Source organism: Nanorana parkeri, unplaced genomic scaffold (genome assembly GCF_000935625.1).
Source record: "Nanorana parkeri isolate BGI_ZX_2015 unplaced genomic scaffold, ASM93562v1 scaffold675, whole genome shotgun sequence".
Lineage (NCBI taxonomy): Eukaryota > Metazoa > Chordata > Amphibia > Anura > Dicroglossidae > Nanorana > Nanorana parkeri.
The window spans coordinates 257,348-278,796 of record NW_017306943.1 but is presented as its reverse complement, the minus strand read 5'-3'; the positions used below and the strand labels follow the sequence as shown (position 1 = coordinate 278,796).

At 44.7% G+C, this 21,449-nt stretch overlaps 1 protein-coding gene across 1 annotated transcript in view; it reads left to right on the top strand.

The window, feature by feature from the left end:
- Window positions 1-584: 584 nt before the first annotated feature.
- The window catches only part of SLC4A7 (solute carrier family 4 member 7), a 131,502-nt gene continuing 110,637 nt past the window's right edge, over window positions 585-21,449 (top strand). Inside the window, exon 1 of the mRNA XM_018563558.1 lies at window positions 585-841. Within this exon, the coding sequence (XP_018419060.1) occupies window positions 794-841 (48 nt within the window). The 5' untranslated portion in view covers window positions 585-793. The remainder of the gene's footprint in view (window positions 842-21,449) is intronic.

Sequence of the window (21,449 nt, the reverse complement as noted above, 5' to 3'; positions counted from 1 at the left end):
GGGCAGTGAGGGGCTCAGATGTGACTAGGGGGGCTACTGATGTAAAGGGGGTGCTGATGTGAAGTGGGGACTCCTTCCTGCTTTTCCATGTTATGTAAAGAAATGAACCTTTTTTGGGGAGTTCCCTACTTATAATCCATAACCGACCCCTATTGTACCCTAGAATAAGGGTCTGGTTTGACTATTGGGGGATCACACAACATTTTTTCACCTTTTCCTGCATATTTTGTATACTTTTAAAGAAAGCAGCCATTGAAGAAGGTTGTTAAACTGTGATCTAGGAGAACACCTTGGTCTGTACACACAGAAAAGCAGGAAGAAGATGATGAGAAGCACAATGCGCGGTGAATCAGAGCAGCCATTACACACATTGCTGCTCAGAGCCCAGCGATGACATATCAGAGTCATCCCCACTCAGGATATCCATGTTTCCCCATCACTCTCAACCATCCCGGGAGCCTGTGCACACCACCTCCAGGGACAGAGCACAAAGCACGGAGGGGGATGGGAGGCAGACAGTGAGAGGGAAGGGGAGGGCCCGGCCAATGGAAGAGATAGAAGAGGCCATGCAAAAAGAAAGAGTAAGCCGAGGAGGGGGAGGGGCGAGCCAACGACACGGCTCTCTTTTCCGATAAAGGACCTAGCCGGGGAATCGTGTGTGAGTGGATCTGATGTTGTAGCCATTGTGATCGGGTCTGCCGATCTCGGGGTACACGTGCACATCCGCTGATCGCAGCACCCCAGATCTACTCGCTGCCGATCAGGAAAGGGGGGTCCCATACACCGCAGGGCCATGGACGAAGATCGTGCCGGGGAACAGATGAGACCTCTGCTGACTACGGTATGAAATCTGGGATGCTGATCTGTGGAATCAGAGGGTGATGGGGCCCCCAGGGTACATGTGGGCTGTGTAAAGTTGTGCACGTTGTCACTCCTGGGTTGGGGGGTCCCACATTCCTGGGCTCGGGTGCTCTGTACTGGCTGGCTGGGAGGATACAGAGCAGCTGTTGCATGCAGATGCCACGTAAATCAGGACACACAAAGGATAAGGCTCTTTATTTCAGCCATGTGACTGTCATTTTCAAGTCTGATTGGGCTCCGAATGAAGATAACTGTCACTTTTATGGAGAATGAGTATCTCTATCCAGGTGTGTAAATGGAGTCTACTGGAATCTCATTGTGTGGAGGGATGCGGGCCAGTGGTCAGTGGTACCCAGCCGGGGGTTACTATGGGATGCCACCTCTCTTTGTTATGGTGAGGGAGATGCTGCTCATGGCTTCCACATCACATGGCTGGGGAGTTGATGGGGGTACCAGAGAGAGAAATGTGGGGTACCAAAGACAGACATGGGTGGTTTCAGAAAGGAACTTATAGGGGTACCAGAGAGGGACATGGAGGGGTATCCGAAAAAGACATGGAGGGTTATGGGAGAGTAACATGGGGGGGTGTATGGGCAGGGACTTGTAGGGGTACTGAAGAGGGACATGACAGCACGTAGGACATGTATTTCCTCATTGCTCCTCTAAGTCTGCTCATTGTAGTGGAAATGAGTCACACGGAAGTGCCATCCCGTCCGGGTGTCCCTCCTCTGTAAGACTCCCACACATTACCATGTGTGTAGAGACTTTAATGTCTCCGGCGTGGATCTCCTGTGTGCACATGGCCGGCATACATTGTACTGCTGATGTCTGACATCAGTTACTTTTCATTTATATAGAGGCCGGCCCGCATTACACCGCAGCCTGGTTCTGTGATAGTGATTGGACGTCCTGTCTAGTGTGTGTGTGTGTGTGTGTGTTGAACAAAGCAGTGGCTGTCCTTCAGGCTGGGACAGATTGATATTTCAGTTCATGCCGTAAATAAAAAAAAAAAACAATAAGACTAGGTACAATGAAATCACTCTGATCATTCTCTTAAGGTGCCCACACACCTTGCGATTATTGTACGATAATCGCGGGAAATCCCGCCATCATACGATAATCGCAAGGTGTGTGGAAGGCGTGCAACCGTTTCTACTGTACGGTCGTACGACTTTTGTCTTACGAACATGTTCGCAAATCAGCCGAGAATCGTACAGTTTTCGGCTGGTTTGTGGCATGCTCGTAAGATAATTGCCCTCAGGGGGCGGGCTTGCGATGATCGCAAGTACGATCTGCCTGTCCAAGATGGGCAGATCGTACGTTTTTTTCCAATTACCTTACAACCATCGCAAGAGACCTTTACATTGGTTTAAAATGACCATGTTACAGTATGATTGTACAGTCTCCTTGAATGTGGTCATACCTAATACAGTTTGACTGTACCATCTCTCTAAACGTGGCCATACACCTTACAGTGTGACTGTACAATCTCTCTAAACATGGCCATACACAGTACGGTATCCTAAACGTGGACATAAAGTTGGCCATGTTACAGTGTGAATGTACAATCTCTGTAAACGTGGCCATACCCATTACAGTATGAATGTACAGTATCCCTAAATGTGACCGGCTGCTAGACCGGTCCCCACCACCTGTCTCCTCTGCTCCAGCATTGCAATTTTCGGGTCCTCCTGTCCTATAGACTTTATAGGATGTGATGACTTACAGGACCTTAGACCGCTGGAGCGGAGGGGGTGTGAGTTAAGGACTGGTCTAGCAGGCAGCTGAGACAACAATGAGCACTTAACCTTTGCAGTGTGGCGGTTGCCCCACTGCAAGGGTTAAGAATATTTCTGCCCAGAGTTCTTCTTTAAGGCAGGCCATTCAAATTGATGGACTGGCAACATACTAAAATGTCCCAAAAAGTTTACATGTATCGTGTCTTGCACCACAGTGCGTCAGTGCATTACCATGTGTTGTGGTATGCTGCAGCCCATATGCGTTGGGGTTGTGTTGCCTTAGCATTGGGATGCATCTCAAAATGAATGGTGCATGTGCAGGCTTTAAAGAATGAGTACACTTTAAAACAAAGTTGATTTTATCCTTTTTTGCCCCTCCCCTGAGCTAACAGACCTCATCCTTTAACTCCACAGATGTTTACTTACCCCAATCTAATGCCCACAGGTCCTCTCTCTTGGAGTGGCTGTGCAGTAGAAATTTAAGTTTACTGCTAAGAATGATAAATAGCACAAACACTATGACACTTCATGTGATAAAAATGTCCAAATGCGCCAGTGAGCAATCATTCTTTGTTCTGTAGGGAGGGGGGAAACTTCAGACTTCATAAAGTCTGCCAGGAGAACAGGAAGCTGAAAATGGACTTGTCTTCTGTAGTTGGCCTGTTTTTCACCTGCAACTTTAATTATGGTTTATCTATCGTTTTTATTACCGGTGTTATATAGCGCTGACCAGTTAGGCCGCACTTTACATAGTGCACATTCACCTCAATCCCTGCCCTCAAGGAGCTTACAATCTTAAGGTCCATGTCTTGCATACACACAGAGCTGATTTAAAGGAGAACTATGGGGTCAGTGTTTTTCCCCATAGTTCTCCTTAGGGTAACGAGAGGACACAAACTAGCGTCCTCCCGTTACCCTAAGCTCAGTATACCGCGAGATACAGCTCGCGGTATACTGAGACGCCGGAGCGGATCCAGACGTAGATGACGGGATCCGCCCAGCTGCGTGAGTGACAGCTGGCTCTGCCTGTCAAGAGGCAGAGCCAGCTGTACCCGCCCCTCCCCCGTCCGTTCCGCCAGTCAGCGCTGGCAGATCGGAGCGGGGAGAGGGGAATCCAGCCCCTCCCCCTGTCACGGCAGAGAGCCGTGACAGGATCGAGAGGTGAGCGAACCTGGTATGTGTTCGCTCAACTCCCGATCTACTGAGCCGACCTGTGACAGTCTCATTGTCACAGGTCGGCTAGAACTATGAGGTGAGTGGAAATCACTCATCTCATAGTTCTCCTTAAGCTCCCCATACACCTTCCGAATATTGGCCGATTTTCGTATGCGATCGCGTTTCCGTCCGATATTTGTAAGGTTGATGGGCAGTGTACAACCGCAAATACTGTACAATCGATCGACTTTTGACTAACCAGCAATTTAGAAAACTTCGGTCGATCGTACGATTTTTGCAAGGTTGGTGGCATTTCCGTATGTCAAAATTCGTATGATTTACACTGCAAATGTGCAGACAAAAAATACATGCGGTCGATTACCGCAATTCGTCCAGGTGCTTTTCTGTTAAGTACTGCTGATCCAACCTTGTGATAATCGGGGCAGGATGAGGCTGCCGTACGAAAATCATACAACGGTTCCATCATTGGACGAAAAGTGTCGCAAGGTGTATGGGCAGCTTTAGACAGCAGCCAATTAGGGCTCATTCAGACGAGTACACATTCATATGGCGTGCACGCCTGCAAAAAGACCCAATCCCGGGAGGGACAAGTGCTGCTTATAATTGCGCGCAGCTGCCTGTTCATCCCAATTGGATGACGTGGCTGACCGCAATTACACGCTGTCATACGCACACCCGAACCTGCACATCTATGCGGGTCTGGGTGTCTACACTTGGATACATACAGTCTGCGCCCAAGTGTGGACCCCTGTACCAGCACGAATGTGCAGGTCCGAGGGGGTGTATGACACTGCATTGAACAGGTAAACACTATGGCAGTGTTTTATAAGTTTACAAACTTCTACAGTAGATTGATATGGTAGTAGGAGTGGGATAGAAGTTATGGAAATCCATTATACAAATGCATATTTATTTTTAGAACGCAGATACCCTTTCACAACTGTTGAGACTTTATATTGGCAACATATGGAAGTTCATTGTTTTTAATGATGTGGCTTATCTGCGAGCTTACGTTGTGTGAGACGAGCAGTAAGGACCCAGTTACTCTCATGCATATGCAGGAACGATGACGTGCTTTTTGATACTTTTTTTGCATGTGTTGATCGACTTATAAACGCTATTTTGTTCATGCGATATGGAAATCGGGGATATACATTCAGAATTTTGATATTCCACTGTACAGATGCATTTAAAACCCGGGCCCGCATGAATAAATGGTAACGACAAAGGCACAAATATGTACTCACTGTCCGCTTTATTAGGTACACCTCTTCAACTGCTCGTAACACAAATATATAATCAGACAATCACATGGCAGTAACTCAATACATTTAGGCATGTAGACATGGTCAAGATGGTCTGCTGAAGTTCAAACTGAGTATCATAATGGGGAAGAAAGGTGATTTTAGTGACTTTGAACATGACATGGTTGTTGGTGCCAGGCGGGCTGGTTTTAGTATATCAGAAACCTTGTCACTTTATATTTGAACAAAAAATTGGATGGTATCTTGTGTTTGTGTGTGCTAAAACGAAGAGTGTATTTTGAGTGTATGTGGTACTCGTGAGGAATGCATCAGAGGTTTGCTATGAGTTGTTTTTTCACAACCAATCCCCTCTTCTTGCTGCCTTCGCTTCCGGGTGCTGCGATTTGCCCTCCTGACATGACTCCCATGCATGACGGCGTCCGTCTGAAGCAGGAAGATTATATTTGATATGGTTGGTTCCTTCTTATCTTCACATAGTGGTGTAGTTTGATAATCTATGTGGATTCCTCTATGATAAATACTTCCCCCTGAAGAAGCCCAGTAGGGCGAAACATGTTGTGGCTATCTGAATGAGTTATCCACTGTTTTACAAAAAACAGTAATTATGCTATGGAACTGATGTGACACCAATAATTGCATGTGGAATAATAATTTTTTTTTTAAAAGAAAATTACCTTTCTACAATCGTGTGATGTTAATCAATATTTCTATATTTTTTTTTTTATATCAAGAGAGTTTATGGTATTAAAAGCCCCTCCCCTTTTTGGTACTAGCATACCCTAAGGTGGAAAATATTCAACACAATTAAGAAGAGTGTAATTTTTGTACTGAAAATATAGGTTTGATAAACCGTAGCGCAATTATCATCCGCCACCATTATATTTCTACAGCAGCGATGGGCAAACTGCAGCCCTCTGGCTCTTGTGGAACTACAATTCCCATGAGTCATTACAAGATTCTCACAGCCACATACAAGACTCCCAGGGACAGATGCATCATGGGGTTTGTTTTTTAACTACAGTTTGAGGACTGGAATTGCCCACGGCAGTTCTACAGGATCTCTTCTGGGGAATTAATACAAATCTGGAGCAGTTGTCCGTGGCAACCAATCGGCTTCTTGTTTTCAGTTTGTTCAGTTAAGCTTTGAAAAAGAAACAGATTTTCAAGCCAACTGCTCCAGATTCTGTCTGCTTCCAGTTTTTATAAATTCTTTCTATGATGTATTGGGGGTTTTGAGTAATCTTCAGGCCTAAAGTGTGTGTGTTGTATTCATTTACTTTCACCACTAGACATCCTCCATCTTCCAGGTCGCATGATACCCAGCCTCAAAGTTTGGCTTTATCAAGCATAATGCTTTACGGTGGGGGAGAAAAAAAAACAAAAAAAAACAACTAACCTATATGTAGGAAAATATATGATCTATTCCTGTACACACCTATGCACATTCACGGAACGTGTGAAAAATGTGCTAAGTGCTTTGCAGTGCCATTATTTACTCCAAACGCGGCCGGGAAAATGCACGTTTTTTTTTCTCCACAAATTGATGCACGTCAAACGCGTGGTGAAAAAGTGTGGTACGCCTGTAGCAGACTACACTACACGAGCTACTGTCCCGGGTTTGCCATGCGTCGCCCATTGACTTCAATGGGTGCCACAAAAGCGTGAAAACGCACATGAATGCAGTACACGTTCTCAGAATGCCAAGGCGTGAGCGGGAACTAAAGTGAAGCTATCATTAAAAGAAAACTTACCATTGCAGTGGGGCTACACCGGCACGGCAAGGGTTAAATGCTGTTTTTGTCTAGGGGGCTCACATAAAGCAGATGTACTTGCCTGATTCTTGGTCCTGCAACCAGCTATTTGTGATCATGCCATTGCAGGCCCTGATTCATAGGTACTCGGCCTCCTTGTGAAGAATTTTCTAGATGTTGGAGCACCACAATTGTATTGTTTTGAAACAACATCTGATCTGTTATTGGATAGTTTGTTTGTTTTGCTTGGTGTTGAATTGCAAACTTTCACGGCTTATTTGTTTGAAACAATGCAGACGCCGACTTCTAGCAGTTGTGGTCTAAATAGTCCTTGCAGAAAAGTGGTGCAAAAGTCCATTCGGCTCGCTTCAGATCCAAACGCATGTCATCCTCTGTCCTGATCAGAAAGGAGACGCACTAACCAAACCATTCATTTCAACAACAATCTTCTGTCAGATTATGGGGTTCATTTATAAAAGTCGGGGCACATGGCGTTTGCATGGCACTGGCGCCCCTAGATGGCTCAAATGAGTATACAAATCCCTTTTTTTAATAAAGGAACCCCTTTTTATGTCAATAAAGGTATTTTAGACATCTTCTGTAAAAAAACTCCCTTGTGTAGACCTCCCAAGAAGCCCTGAGACTACTACTGGGTGCCACCATCTTGGATGTCAGCTGACTCAGAACTGTCATTCAAATGACAGTCTATAGAAGGGGTGGGCACATAGTAAACCGGGACAACTGTGGATGGTCGAACCAATTACCACACGGTACCATGCATCACTGTGGCAGGTGGATTGTGTTGCAATTTAATTTACTGGCACCCCAAATGCACCTCCTAGCCGCAGTGCGATGAACTGCGCTGCAACAGGCGGTACCTTAGTACCGTGCGTTGCGGTTGACAAAAGTTACCAGCCATAAAAAGTGCAGGCCTGGCTGGCCAGACAGTCGCAGACCAAGTGCCAGATATGTTCCGCGGGCTGTAAAATACCCAGGTCTGCTCTATAGTATTCTCCTTTTCTCCTACCCCAGCAGTTGCATAAAAGGTTATGTAGGGGAATGAAGGGAGGGATGGAGAAGCTGGGCCAGCGCAGACAGTAACTATAGACTTCCAGAAGAGAGCCGTGACGTGGGAGGAGGGTGAGGACATTACTAGGGAAATTGAATGTTGCTGGCGTAGTCAAATATTCTGTTGCACATTGCAAGTGAATACAATATTTATGGAAAGGAAAATCTGCATGTAAGCATTTTCAAATAACTTATACAGTAGAGGCACAAAGACTGGTGCAGACAGAATCTGGAGCAGCTGCGCATGGCAACCAATCAGCTTCTAGCTTTTATTTTTAAACTTTGCCAGGAGTTGGCAACTCCAGCTGTTGTAGAACTACAAGTCCCACAAGGCATTGCAAGGCTGACAGTTCCAGGCATGACTTGCAGAGGCATTTAGGGATTTGTAGTTCAAGCACTGCTGGAGGGCCTGAGTTGTCCACCCCTGGCTTACCTGAACAAGCTGAAGAGAGAAACTAATTGGGTACTATGCCCAGCTGCTCCAGATTCTGTCTGATCCACTTTTAGTGAATTCCCCCCCATAGTGTGTTCCTCTCTTTGTTCTCAGTGGCATAGCTGTGGTTATAATGTCTCCCCCTTGGTACCCCATTCCTTTATGTTCCCAAAGATCCTTCACAATAAAATGAGTGTGCCCTAGGTGGAGGTGCAGTAATAAGATGCTCTGTTGGAGAACCACACTGCTACATGTGATGGCTGCGGCGGGAGGATTGTTACCCAGTGTCCTGATAACCTGGCCCGGGGGTAGCCAACCTCAGCCCTCCAGCTGTGGTGAAACTACAAATCCCTTCATGTGTGTGGCTGTCAGTCTTGCAATGCCTCATAGGACTTGTAGTCCCACCCCGGCCCTAGACCTCTCAAAGCCTTTAACCCTTGTAATGCGGGGACAGCCCTACTGCAAGAGGGGTATTGCCCCCCCCCCCAGGAGATGGGCTTTAATGTAGTGACCGCCATGTGCAAAAAGAAGCATATGAGTGTGTGGAGGCTGAACTCCACGATGTGAGCTTAGGTATGTGATCGCCTTTGGCCTTGTTTACCTACAGGACAATTTTTAGGTCTAAAATAAGGTCACAAAGAAGTTAAGAAGGATCATCTTCTGTGGATTGGGATTACAGTGTTTGTTGGGCATTTTAGGATATTGTTACTGACTTTTCACATGCATTAGAAGGATTACCTGCTCCTTTCATGACATTTGCTTTAAGAAAATAAAAAGATCAACCGTGTTTTGATGACTAATATTTAATGTGTAGTTCATGTCTACTTTAACACTTGAGTCTCCCTTTTTATATACTGTTTGCATATTCCACCGTGCTTTTCAGAGTGCAATGTACAACAATTTCAGATGGAGGGTAAAGTCAAATGTGTATCTCTCTCGCTCTCTGACACATGCTCATTCTCTCTCACACACACACACACGTGCACTTTCTTGTGCTCTCTCATGCTCTCGCTGTCTTACACGTGTGCACTCTCACTGTCTTGCACATGGACACTCTCACATGTGTACGTTCCTGTGATCTCTTGCATGTGTGTGCTCTCACACATGTGCCAACTCCCTTGCACTCTCACACATGTGCGTACTGTCTTGTGCTCCCTCTCATGCACGTGCGTTCTCTTGCTCCCTCTCATGAATGCATTCTTTTGATCACTGCTAGTTTTAAGCAGTTATTTTTTTAATACCCAAGTCTATAATTGGAGGAAAGCCTTGAGCCTTGATTTTGGCACTTTGGCTGCTAGCCACATCCTGGAGCCCACCTATGTTTTAACAAATTGCTGTAAGGGGGGGGTGGCTTACAAGCCAATAGTGTATTTTGGGAGGTGGCAGGGTCATAACGACTTCCTAGCTGTAGTCCTTATTTGTATCAGTGCTGAAAAAACGTTGAGAAACGCTGGTCTAGAGTATGTCGTGTACAGAGGAGTGTGTGGTATTCGAAACGGCATGATGAACATCCCCAAAATGTGTCCCAAGCTATTGCAGATGGTGAAAAAAAACTGAGTTGTCTGGACCCATGTTGGGCCTATAGGGATTCATATGTAAGCAGGCATGTGTTCCTTACATCGGATCACCTCCGATCTGTCACAATCAGCTCTGCTATAATGGACCTAGACAGTCGGGGGGGCAATCTGATGTAAACAGATGCACGTCCATTTTTTTATCCGGCTGCCCATAGAATAACATTGGGCTTCTGATCAGATCCGCCTAAAAAGAGAACCTAATTGGACTGCCCTAAGGCTAAGGATTGGACACTCCTAGGCCGTGCTTTTTTTGGTTTCTAGCATCCTAGAATGGGGGGTATAACCCATAACCCTGCACGAGGCGGTATAACCCATTGGCCATATCTTCTGTGTCCAATGAACTTAAGGAAAGTAGCTTTCAGCGAGTACAAAAACATTTAAAGCCTTCATTTTAACACACTGGCCTCCTTCCTGTGTAAGAGTAAAGGTGCCCATACACTTTACAAAAGTCTTGCGAGGGTTGTAAAGTAATAAAAAAACGTACGATCTGCCCATCTTGGACAGGCAGATCGTACCTGCGATCATCGCAAGCCCGCCCCCCTGAGGGGCGTGCTTCCGATGACTGCAATGCTAAACGGGCAGTGTGCGCGTGATCTCTAGATCATGTTAAAAACCAGCCGAAAATCGTACGATTCTCGGCTGGTTTTCCAACATGCTCGCTATACAAAAGTCGTGCGACCGTACATTAGAAACGGTCTCACGCCTTCCATACATTGCACGATTCGACACTGTACGATCGCGGGATTTCCCGCGATTCTCATACGAGAATCGTGCAGTGTATGGGCACCTTAAGAGGGATGTCTTCTTTAATGGTGTTCTATGCATTTTAAGGAAAGTGTTACTAATTAAGGCATAGATAGCACGGGGAAAATGCCACATTGTTAAAGACCTGTCTGAGCCATACGAAGCTCCATTTTAATCTGCTGGTTTATGAAAGCACAACATACAGGCAAAAACTGCAGATCCACAGGGATCAGAGGGGAGCGAGTGTCTGTATTGCCTAATCAGTGCTTAACTTGTGGCTTTGAAGTGTGGGGGGTGGCTGGGGACTCTGAGTTTGCTGTCTGTCAGATTGCTGACCCACCTTTTGCTTTGAGTCACTTTGTATATGGGGATTAGTTGCCTAAAGATCAAGCAAATCCTTTATGGAAAATAGGAAAGTGGAAGTGTCCGACCTGTAGATGAAGGGGCTGCGTTGGCCTGCTTTCTGATGCCTACGTGTAACTGATCACTGCTCTGTGTCTTTTGAAGTTGAATTAAGCAATAAAAACATTTGCCTTCTTTTGTAGCTCTAAGTACTGTGTGTCTAAGATTGCATGAAGTTCCTAATTCTTAAACCAAACCCGAGAGCTAAAAAATATTGGTCAGCCCACCCCCAACTGCCATTTATTTTGGTAGATGCTTGCACCCCACCCCACACCTTTTTATCTATTTTGGTAGAAACTAAGGGTCGGCCGATATGGATTTTTTTTTTTTTCCAGAACCAATACTGATTATGGGCTACCTTCCGGCCGATAACCAATATTGGGTACCGATATTCTGGTTACATCCAGCTGTGGAATCTTGCGCTGGCAACTGAATGTGAACAGCAGGCAGTGGGCCTAATATTGGTCTGCCCCTACTGAAGGCAGTAAAGAGAGCCTCCCCCCTATTCATCTGCCTGTGGCTAGATTCGGCAGCTGACTGCAAACAGTGGGCAGTGCAATAGTCAGCCTGCTATTAGCTATTGCAAATTGCAATAGCGGGCTGGCTATTGCACCCCATAATACTTGCTGTGCTTACATTCAGCTGCCAGCTGTAGAATCTTGCCCGCGACAGCTGTCATTCCCCTGGGTTCTGGGATGTGCTGTGCCCCCGTCCCCCCCCCAGGCTGGCTACTGCACCCCACTGCTTGCTCTCAATCAGCGGAGGAGCAGACCTGAAGGAGAAAGTTCTCTTGCACAGATGGAATGTTCCTCACCATCCTCATGCCTATACGCTTGTAAAGAAGGTGATGACACAAGGATTCTTATATCGCTGCACAGGAGGACGAGAGGGGCTCTGGGGACCAGTGTAAAGTTGGCCATACACCTGTAGATTTTCGTTCAGAAATTTTCACTGCTGCCAAGAACCCTCTTTCGATTCTAGCTGCAATAGCCCATGAAGCACAGACCAATGTCGATTTCGATAATCTTTCATTAGCAATACTGACTGGCCAAATTTCGTTGATCGAATTTCGTTTGCGCATGTGCTGCATTCTTGCTGCATTTTTTTTTTTTTCACACGATTCGAAAAGTATCCAGCTTGACCGATCGAGGAAATTTGGCCAGGAGTACAGTAATTTAAATCGTTGGTGTCCCATCAACTAATCGATTATCGTTCAGAAGACCATTTCTGCACAAAAATAGATAGGTGTATGGGCACCTTTTAGAACAAGACGGCTCGAATGATAAGGCGAGTATACATTTGGGTGTTTTTATATCTGCCTAGAGTTCTGCTTTAACACTGTCTGAATTGGACTCGTGTTTACAAGACTTTCTCCTAGACCCAATTTTGGGTTTCTCAGAAGGTCCCATGTCCTGCCTAGGGCAGGGAAATTGCAATAGAAACATGAAAGCGTAGCTGTTCTGTGTTGTGCTTGTATCTTGCAATCCTCATTAGACCTATTTTTGTAGGGACTCTGGTATCCAATATGCTGATCATCTGACAACCCATCTAATATGCATTCATATTAAGAACATGTACACTTGAGGGTAAAGAAAGGGTTGCGTTCTTGTGGGTGAACAGTCTTGTCTTGTATATGGCTTTCTATGGACATTAGTTCATTTTTTTTCCCCAGCTACAGTTTCCATAGTACAGAGCAAATGTTTGGAGTGATGTTATTTTTCTGTAATTCGTATTCTGAATAAGGTTCTGTTTGCGGCATCCATGAGAAGTGCTGGACTTTCAGAGAAATCTTTCCCTAGGGAGATCACCAAGCACAGGAATAGCTCCTCAGAATGCCACTGGCATGCAAGTTTTTTTTTTTTTTTCATCTTAACTTTATTTCTGGAGCAGTTTATAAAAATGTATATAGTACTGGCCTCCTCAGAATAGATGGTGTTGTGTGTGTGTGTGTTTGTTTTTTTTTTGTCTTTTTTTTTTTTTTAACAGCATTTTACAGTTGAATTCACAGAAAATGACTGCTGGAGAACAAGCATTTAGGCCTGGTTCACACCTGAACGTTTTGTAGCGCGTTCAACGCTCGACGAACGCTCTACAAAACGCTCAAACATCTAAATCCCATTGTATTCAATGGGTCTGGTTTACACCTTGCCGTATTTCCGCCCGTCCGAACGCGGTACAAAACGGCCTACGCCCAAGTACATGTACTTCTTTGGGGCGTTTTGGTCTCGCGTTTCCATTGGGATACAGCCAAGTAGCCCTCGGAAATGCGCGTTTGTTGTGCGTTTTTTTTTTTACCGCGAATCGCGGTACAAACGCGCATATTCAATACGCCTAGGTGTGAACCCAGCCTGACATCTAATTGGTGGATCTTGAGCGAGTTTATAAGCTATTCACCCTGCAAATCTCTGAGATCGTTTGTTCTCTGCAAATAGAGGCAAAAAGAACAATGTTAGTATATTTTGAATGCAATTTAATACCATGTTATGGCCACTAGATGGAGCAGATGAGCACAGAAAAAAAAGTATTTCCTATGCTCCTCAGCTCCATCTAGTGGCCATAATGTGGAATTGCATTACGTTCAACCTGAAAAGAATTAGGCTTCCCTCACATCTCTGTGATGTGGGAGTCCATGCTTTCCTGCACGTGACCCACATCACATCAGATTGCATGTTGCACAGCTAGGTACGCTGCGGTCCCATTATTACATAATGGCTTCGAAATGCACCTAGTAATTACATTGCGCTTTTGTCAACTACAGAGAGACCGTGTGAAAAGTCTAAAATGAGCTTTGGAACAAGCCTTGTAAAGGCAAGTTATTGAGATGTACAGTGGTAAATATGTATCAGGTACACAAGTAAAAAAGAATATATTCCCGCTTATAAAGTTTATGACCACGTGCCGTACCAGTCCATGATTATGCAAACGCATCTTGAACCCATCACTACAGAGATCATAAACAAATCCTTGTGCGCACAGAAACATTTGCAGACGGAGCTTTGCTAAATTTAGCATGGAAAATTGCAATAAATGGGCGGCCTTAATGTAACATTTCGGTTGCTGTGATTATGCACACCCGTTTAAAGCATATAGGTTTTCACAAATAGAATCAGTAGTGGAGGTGTCATTGCAGTCTGGTACATTGGATATATAGTGGATGGAGTTCCCTCTCATCACTGTAGATTGTGTTTAACCGACCACAGAGATGGCGAAGTACTGTCTATATCAGGGCTGGACAAATCCCAGTAGCCTGGTAGGCAATGCCTCCCTAAAAATTACAGCCAACGCCTAACTTTTTTCTAACTAGTTGTCAATGGAGCTCACTGGTGTGGAATTCCTATCTTCCGACACCTGGGACATGCAGTTCCGGGTTCTGGGGGGGGGGGTAGTGTTTTTTTTTTTTTTTTTTACTTCTACATTTAGCCCTGCTTCAGGCAAGTAGGGAGGGCTAAATGTACAGTGGGGGAAGCCGGCGCTCATTTTTGTACAAGTGATTAAAACTGGCCCCCTCTCCACCGTTATACTTGCCTTTTGGCGTCCCCTCCGCTCCGCTGGTACCGGTGTACTATCTGTACCCCATACTGCCGTATAGTGCATCCCTGCGCTATAGATTTTAAATTCAACTTGCAAATTGGAAGCACTCGTTGGTCAGTGCGGTCTGGTGACCTCGCAATGAGAAGCGCTTCTTAGCATGGTTAAATACGGTTTTGATTTAAATAATTTTTTGTATCGGGACAAGTAGATTGTCATGAGGGTTAAGTAGATTGGGCCCCCGCTTTAGTCCTTGGACAAGTAGTTTTTTTTTTTTTTAAGTTTCCACACCCCTGGAGCTGGCTCCTGGATTGGGACAGTCTGGCTCTTGAATTTCATATTCATTCGGGCTGGACAAATCCCAGAAGCCAGGTAGGCAATGCTCCCCCAAAATTAAAGTGGATTAACTGTATGGAGCATTTTGCACTTATACAAGGTGACCAGAAGTCCCATTAATGGCTTCTTATCAAGACTTTAATTTCATCTGTTGATTACTGTAGATTGATGGAAAGGACGTCCCATGCATATTATAGGAAAGACCCCAATACTATACATATGACTTGATCTTCTATCTGCATTTTTGGTGACCATACCAGGTCCATGTAGGGGAAGCAGTAGGACAATGTTGTGCAAGCATAGCTTTAGGTTGCCTACAATATAACGATTTTAACCTAAATAAAATCTACGCATTTGAAAGGCCCATCTCAGTCTGTATGCACACAAATTTGGAGTTTAAATAGAACTCCAGCCAAAGTAAACTATTGTATTCAGAACATGCTTTTAATCATAAGTGACGCTTGGAATGTTGCCTTTTGGTCCCTTTTTATATTAAGTAGAGATTGGAGTGATTGGTCATGTTTGAACCATGGTTTTGGTCTACAGGTCACACTATCAGGTCTCTGAAGGGCCACTACATTTCTCACCAGTTTCATGATTGTTCTCCTAGACTTGGAAAGTAATGTTGGCTTTGGAATCCTACAGCTTTTGCATCTTGTAATGATGGCTATTAGTTGTTTACACATGACATTACAATACTAATCTGTGACTCCTACCTGTAACAATGTTTCCATTGTCTAAGGACCTGACTACGGCAACCAGGGACTACCAGATGAGTGTTCCTATGCAGAATTCCCAACGGGAAATGCGTGTTTTTCCTCTTGGCCAATATCCTACTTGGAAAGTAGCAGTTGAAACATCTAGGATGCATCACTGTTTTGGCATTTGTTTGCTGAGCTCGCTTTTCTAACAGTACTAGTCTGCTAATCTCATACACCTGCACATCTTGCATCTGGATTCTTCCTGTAATCTATAGACAACGTTACTGAACTTCCCTTTTTTTCCCCCCAGTGATCTCATTTTATGGAAAAACAGACTGTTACACACCCTATTTCTAAAGATAACGGGCATAGCCAAACAGATTCAGTCTTTACTGAGACTAGAGGTGCAACAACTAATCGACGATGGAAAATATTGTTGTCAACGTTTTTCATAATCAATTAGTCGGCTTTCGATTAGTTGCCCCTGTTCGCGGCTCCACACGTGCCGCACGCTTCATGCCTTATGCCGCACATAGTACCTTCTCCTCGCCTCACCTAGCTCTGAGCTCTCTCCCGCCGCTGCCCGTTGAGACGATCACGTCGTTGCAGTTAGACTGCAGCGTGGGGGGGAACGAAGATCTCGGGCAAGAAAGTAAAGTTGCTTGCAGGTAAGACTACCTGCACTTTCCCCCCACATGCTGTATAAATCTATTGCTGGGATAGCTATTGGTTGTATTCCTCTATAGCTGATTAGTACATTGGAGCCATTTTTAAAACTGTTTCTATCCGATTAATCGAACGTAATAATTGGCTAACTAATCGATTTTTGAAAATAATTGTTAGCTGCAGCCCTAACTGTGACTGACTTTTTTTTTTTAATTTAAGGCCTGGTTCACACGCAGAAAAATGACTGGAAGCTTCGGAAGTATTGCGGTCAGCGTACAAATGCACAAAAATGTGCAACATGCTTTTGCTGCGCGTTTCCATTTAAGTTTTTTGGGGGAAAACTAGCATGAAACTGCCAAAAGAAGCTCATGTACTTTTTTCTGCGTTTGGTGTTTCCCTACTGGCGTTTTGCTGCTCAGGTGTGAACAAGGGCCACTGACAATCATGGGATTTCTTGTGTTGGGCTTTTAAAAGCGCTTTTCCTACTACTCAAAAAGGTGTGAACCAGGCCTCAAGGCCATACTATGTCTTTACAATGACCTCTCAAAAGGATTGTTGATTGTAAGAATGTGGCTTGACCCAGCAATGCAGATTGAGATGTCACCTCCCCTTGTCCAATCAGAGAACACTTTGTATTCAATGACAAAAAATACTAGCTGTTCTCTGAATGGGTGTTGTGCTGAGGGAGTGAGCCTCCTGTGTTTTCAGAGCAGGGGGGAAGCCACTAAACTCGGCACTGTTGTGGCCACCACTGGCTACTACAGTGCTTTACAGTATCCGCAGTGACGCATCAGGTATTGCATATGCATACTTGTATAGATAAGCAAATCTGGAGTTCAGCTTTAAGGAACTCTTACCAGTGAGATATGAAGGCAGCTATTATCCGCTCCTCCAAAGATACTTGCCGGGCTGTCATGCTGACCCTATGCCCATGTTAGGCATCGACCCAAAACAAGTATGCAGATAATGACTTCTAACAATTCAAGAAGGTTGGAAAGTTAGAGGTCTGAGTCAGAGTGTCAGCATTATCCGATAACTAGAATTTTTGGAAGGAAGTCTGCCAAGACATCCCTTGTATTTTTTGTCATATGTGTAGATGATCCAAAAGGAGCACCAAACATACGTAATGAGAATCCAAAAAATGTGATTTAGCTTTGATTCCAGCAAATACCGTGGTGTTGGTAAAGCCCCAATTAAGCAGGATTGTTTGACCCCTGAACAGCATTGACTGCCTTTTTGTTATCCTATTGTAATTTGCACAACTCAGAAATGATATTTTTGGACACTTAATAAATGTGTTTGGTGATCAGTCATGCTCAACTACATAGACTTAAGCTGGATGACCCCTATGTTGGGGAGACTCCTGCCCTGTGCATAGCTGCTGAACCTAGGCCATTTGTCTCAGACAAATAACTCCTACCGGCTAGTTAAGAATCTGTATCCAGCGGCTTGCAAGGTTCCTACCCTCCAGTGTGTGTCAAGAAATTCGCACAGCAATTTTTTAAACACATTCTAGGAAAACAGACTTAACTGGTTAACGGTCAGGATTTTCTGAGGTAGATCTCTGCAGATGTCTTCCTTTTTAAAGGCTAACTCCATCCAAATCGTTTGGCGGAAAGGGCTAGAAGTTACATATTTGATAAGGCTAAAAAAAGATACAGATCCATCTAGCTCAACAGGTGTGTACATGTCTCTTATAGTTTTAAAGCAGACCTATTACACTCAAAAATCAAATTCTACCAATTCATCCTCTATGTATGGTGATTAATAATAACATAGACATGTCAGGTGTAAAATGCTGTGATTGTGAAATACACTTGCAGAACATTCACCTCCTGCTTTGAAAGGGCAAAATGACTTCAGTTTGCCAAAGCAATGCACACTGGGATTGTCTTGTCATCAGCAGAGCATTGCTGGGAGATCTCATCTGTAATCTCACGAGATCTCGGGGAAAGGCATTTTCCTCTCCTGAGATGATGTGCATGGTCACATGTCCTAACCACATGTGCCAGAAATCCAGGAAGTAATAGGAGAGGTAGTAATCTGCCCTTAGTAAACATGGCCACTGTCAGACGGGAAGAAAAGAGAAATAAGGTATGCAAAGAATACAAAGCCGCCAATTATCTAGAAGTATGTGTTTGTAGATTGTCATTTCTAAAGGTGTGTTTGTTGTGATTTTAAAGATATGGGTAAAGGTCCACTTTAAGGCCCCATTCACACACGAATCGGCCTGCACGTACAGCTCCGTCCTGCGTTCGGGGCCGTACCAAGTAGCTGCCGGGAAGGACAGGTGCTGCCGTGATTAGAACGCGGCCCCCGTCCTTCTCTATGGGGCTACGCGGCCGTACGCCCCCCTACGCTCACCTCATTTGCAGGTCCGTAGGGGTGCGGGTGATCGTATTTATACGCTGCCGGAATGGATCCTGTATGAGTCCCGGCCAGAAAACCTGCACCCCTACGGACCTCCAAATGAGGTGAGCGTAGGGGGGCGTACGGCTGCGTAGCCCCATAGAGAAGGACGGGGCTGCGTTCTAAACACACGCAGCACCTGTCCTTCCCGGCAGCTACTTGGTACAGCCCCGCACGCAGCACGGAGCTGTACGTGCAGGCAGATTTGTGTGTGAATGGGGCCTAATAGTTCTGTATACTGATGAGCTCATCTTGGTCTGACACCACTACCTACGGAAGATAATTCCACATTTCTACTGTTCTCACAGTAAAACCCCTTACAGTCTTAAATGAAAGCACCTCTCGTTCTATCTCCTGTTCTGGCATTGTGTCATCTTTAGAGCTCTTCCTTTTAAACCATTTATTCCCAATACTGCAGTCCCTATTAATGAACTGGAAAACTTTATTAGGCTTTTCAGCTCCAAGCTCACTCCTATAATGGACTATAATCTCAATACGTATTAGTAAACTAAAGGTGAGACTGTGGTCCACCACAGGAGTGAGCTTGAAGCGTTGGCTACTTTACAACACACCCAGGGAACATGGGGAAGAAAAGTAGCCACCCCCCAGAAGTACGGACAGTGTCAGCATGAATTCAGAGATGATTTGAGGATCTACAGCCTTATAAACAAATAAGATACCTTTTTGTTAATAGTTAAGGCACTTGAATGCATTTTTTACGTGGGTGTTTAGTGTCCCTTTAAGTGAAGTCAGGTTTTTATTGCAATCTGCATTGATGCTGGACATTTCTGTACATTCCTGCCTTGATGATGACGCAAGAGAAATGGAAAATAGCAGACTGCAGCCTAAGTCATATTCTACTTCTAATGTGACAGACTTGGGGCCACACTTTTACTTACAGTAAAATGTCCTTACGCAGGATCTGTTCCACCAATTTCCTCATGTGGTGTTCAGTTCCTTTTGTAGAGTATTTACCTTCTCAATTTTGTTTCCATGACACAACTGTGGGTCTTGGTATGTTCTGACCTTGATCACAGTGACCCAAGAAGTTCTTGGGCTTGTTCTGATCAGCGTGTTCATTTTTAAGTGCACTAAAAAAAAAAAAGTCTAGTGCTTTCAAGAGATTCATCTGGAAGATAATGAGTAGACCTTGTAATCGGAACACATTTTATCCGCCTGTTTGTTTTCACTCTGGTGGTGGAAGTTGTCTGATGGCTGTATTGACTGATTACACCACACGACTAAATATAACATGGCAAGGAGCTAAAATGTTGATAAGTTCTTGTAGGAAGAATGTTTTACGTCAGTTGAAGCCGCAATTGTGCCCCCTCCTCCTCGTTTGTTTCCAAGGAAAATGTCATCTGGCATGGTTCATGTCTTGCTTAGTTTGTGGACGCAAATGAGGAGTAGGCTGAAAGCACTTGTCTGTTTAGCTGAGCAGGAAAAATATTCTAATAAACTTTTGCGAGTTATGGTTTGGAGAATATATATACATTTTATAGGAGCTTTCCTAGAGAATTCCTTCCGCCGAAGAGTACAGAGGAAGGAGGCCTCAGTCTTCCATAAATCCAGTGGAACCTTTTCAGTGAACATCAGGCAGATATAAAAGGCAAAAATGAATGCAGCTCTGTATCAGTGCATCATTTTTTATTTCTTTAAATTAAAGTAAGCAATATAAGTACCTGAATTTGACTTGATGTCGGCATTGCAGTTCTAAAGCCTAATTGGAGCCTCCCATTTAGTACTTGTGCACTCATAAGTTATGCTGCATAACAAGTAAAGAAGATGGCATTTTTTTTGTTTCCGTTGCGTATATGTGCTTTGTATTGGGAAAACCGCCTTGTGTCGGCAGCCCACTGCAGAGCCGGAACGCTGCTTTAACAAAAAGTAGATTAGTCTGGGTCTCCAGCAGTCTGACACACACCCTGCACAGTGTTCATATCAACAGCACTGCTCAAGGCCCGTCGGTTCAGGAGCTGAGAAGAGGAGAGCGCAGGGTGACAAAGGTGAGTTCTGTCTGCTGCTTCGCATTCATTGTCAAATAACAGGCTAGGGGAAGGGCAAGTATTGCTTAAGCTGCCCATACACCTGACGATTATCGTCCGATAATCGCGGGTGATCCCGCGATCGTACGATAATCGTAAGTTGTGTGGGTAGCGTTCGACCGCATTTACTGTACGGTTGTATTTTCGTATAACGAGCGCGCTAGAAAACCAGCGAAAATCGTAAAATTTTCGGCGAGTTGGTAGCGCGATCACAAGACTAAAGCCGCACGGCCCAAGGTGCGCAAGCGCGCACTGTCCACTCCGCATTGCATTCATCTGCAAGCCCTCCCCTCAGCAGAGAGGACTTGCGATGATCGCAAGTACGATCTGCCTGTCCAAGATGGGCAGGTCGTACGAAATTCTAATCACCTTGCAACCATCGCACAACGAAAGTCATGCGATGGTTGTAAGGTGTATGGCCACCTTTAAAGTGAGTTTGAATTGCCACCATAACAAGTATAGAAGGGAAATCTTCCAATAGGTACAACTGTTTAAGAGGAGACATTCCGCACACTGAAAAAAATATCCTCTGTTGAGTTCACAGGACAAAGTGAAGAATAATTTCCTTTAATGAGACAGAGATGGCAAAATAACTCTCACATTGATTTTACCCCTTTCCTACGGTGTTCAAAATCAGAAACGTTTAAGCTTTAGGGCTAGTTCACACCAGAACTGCGTGCGTCTGCGGAGGTGCGGTGAAGTTTGCTGCAATTTTACAGCGATTGCCACTCTTTAAAAAAAAAATTTT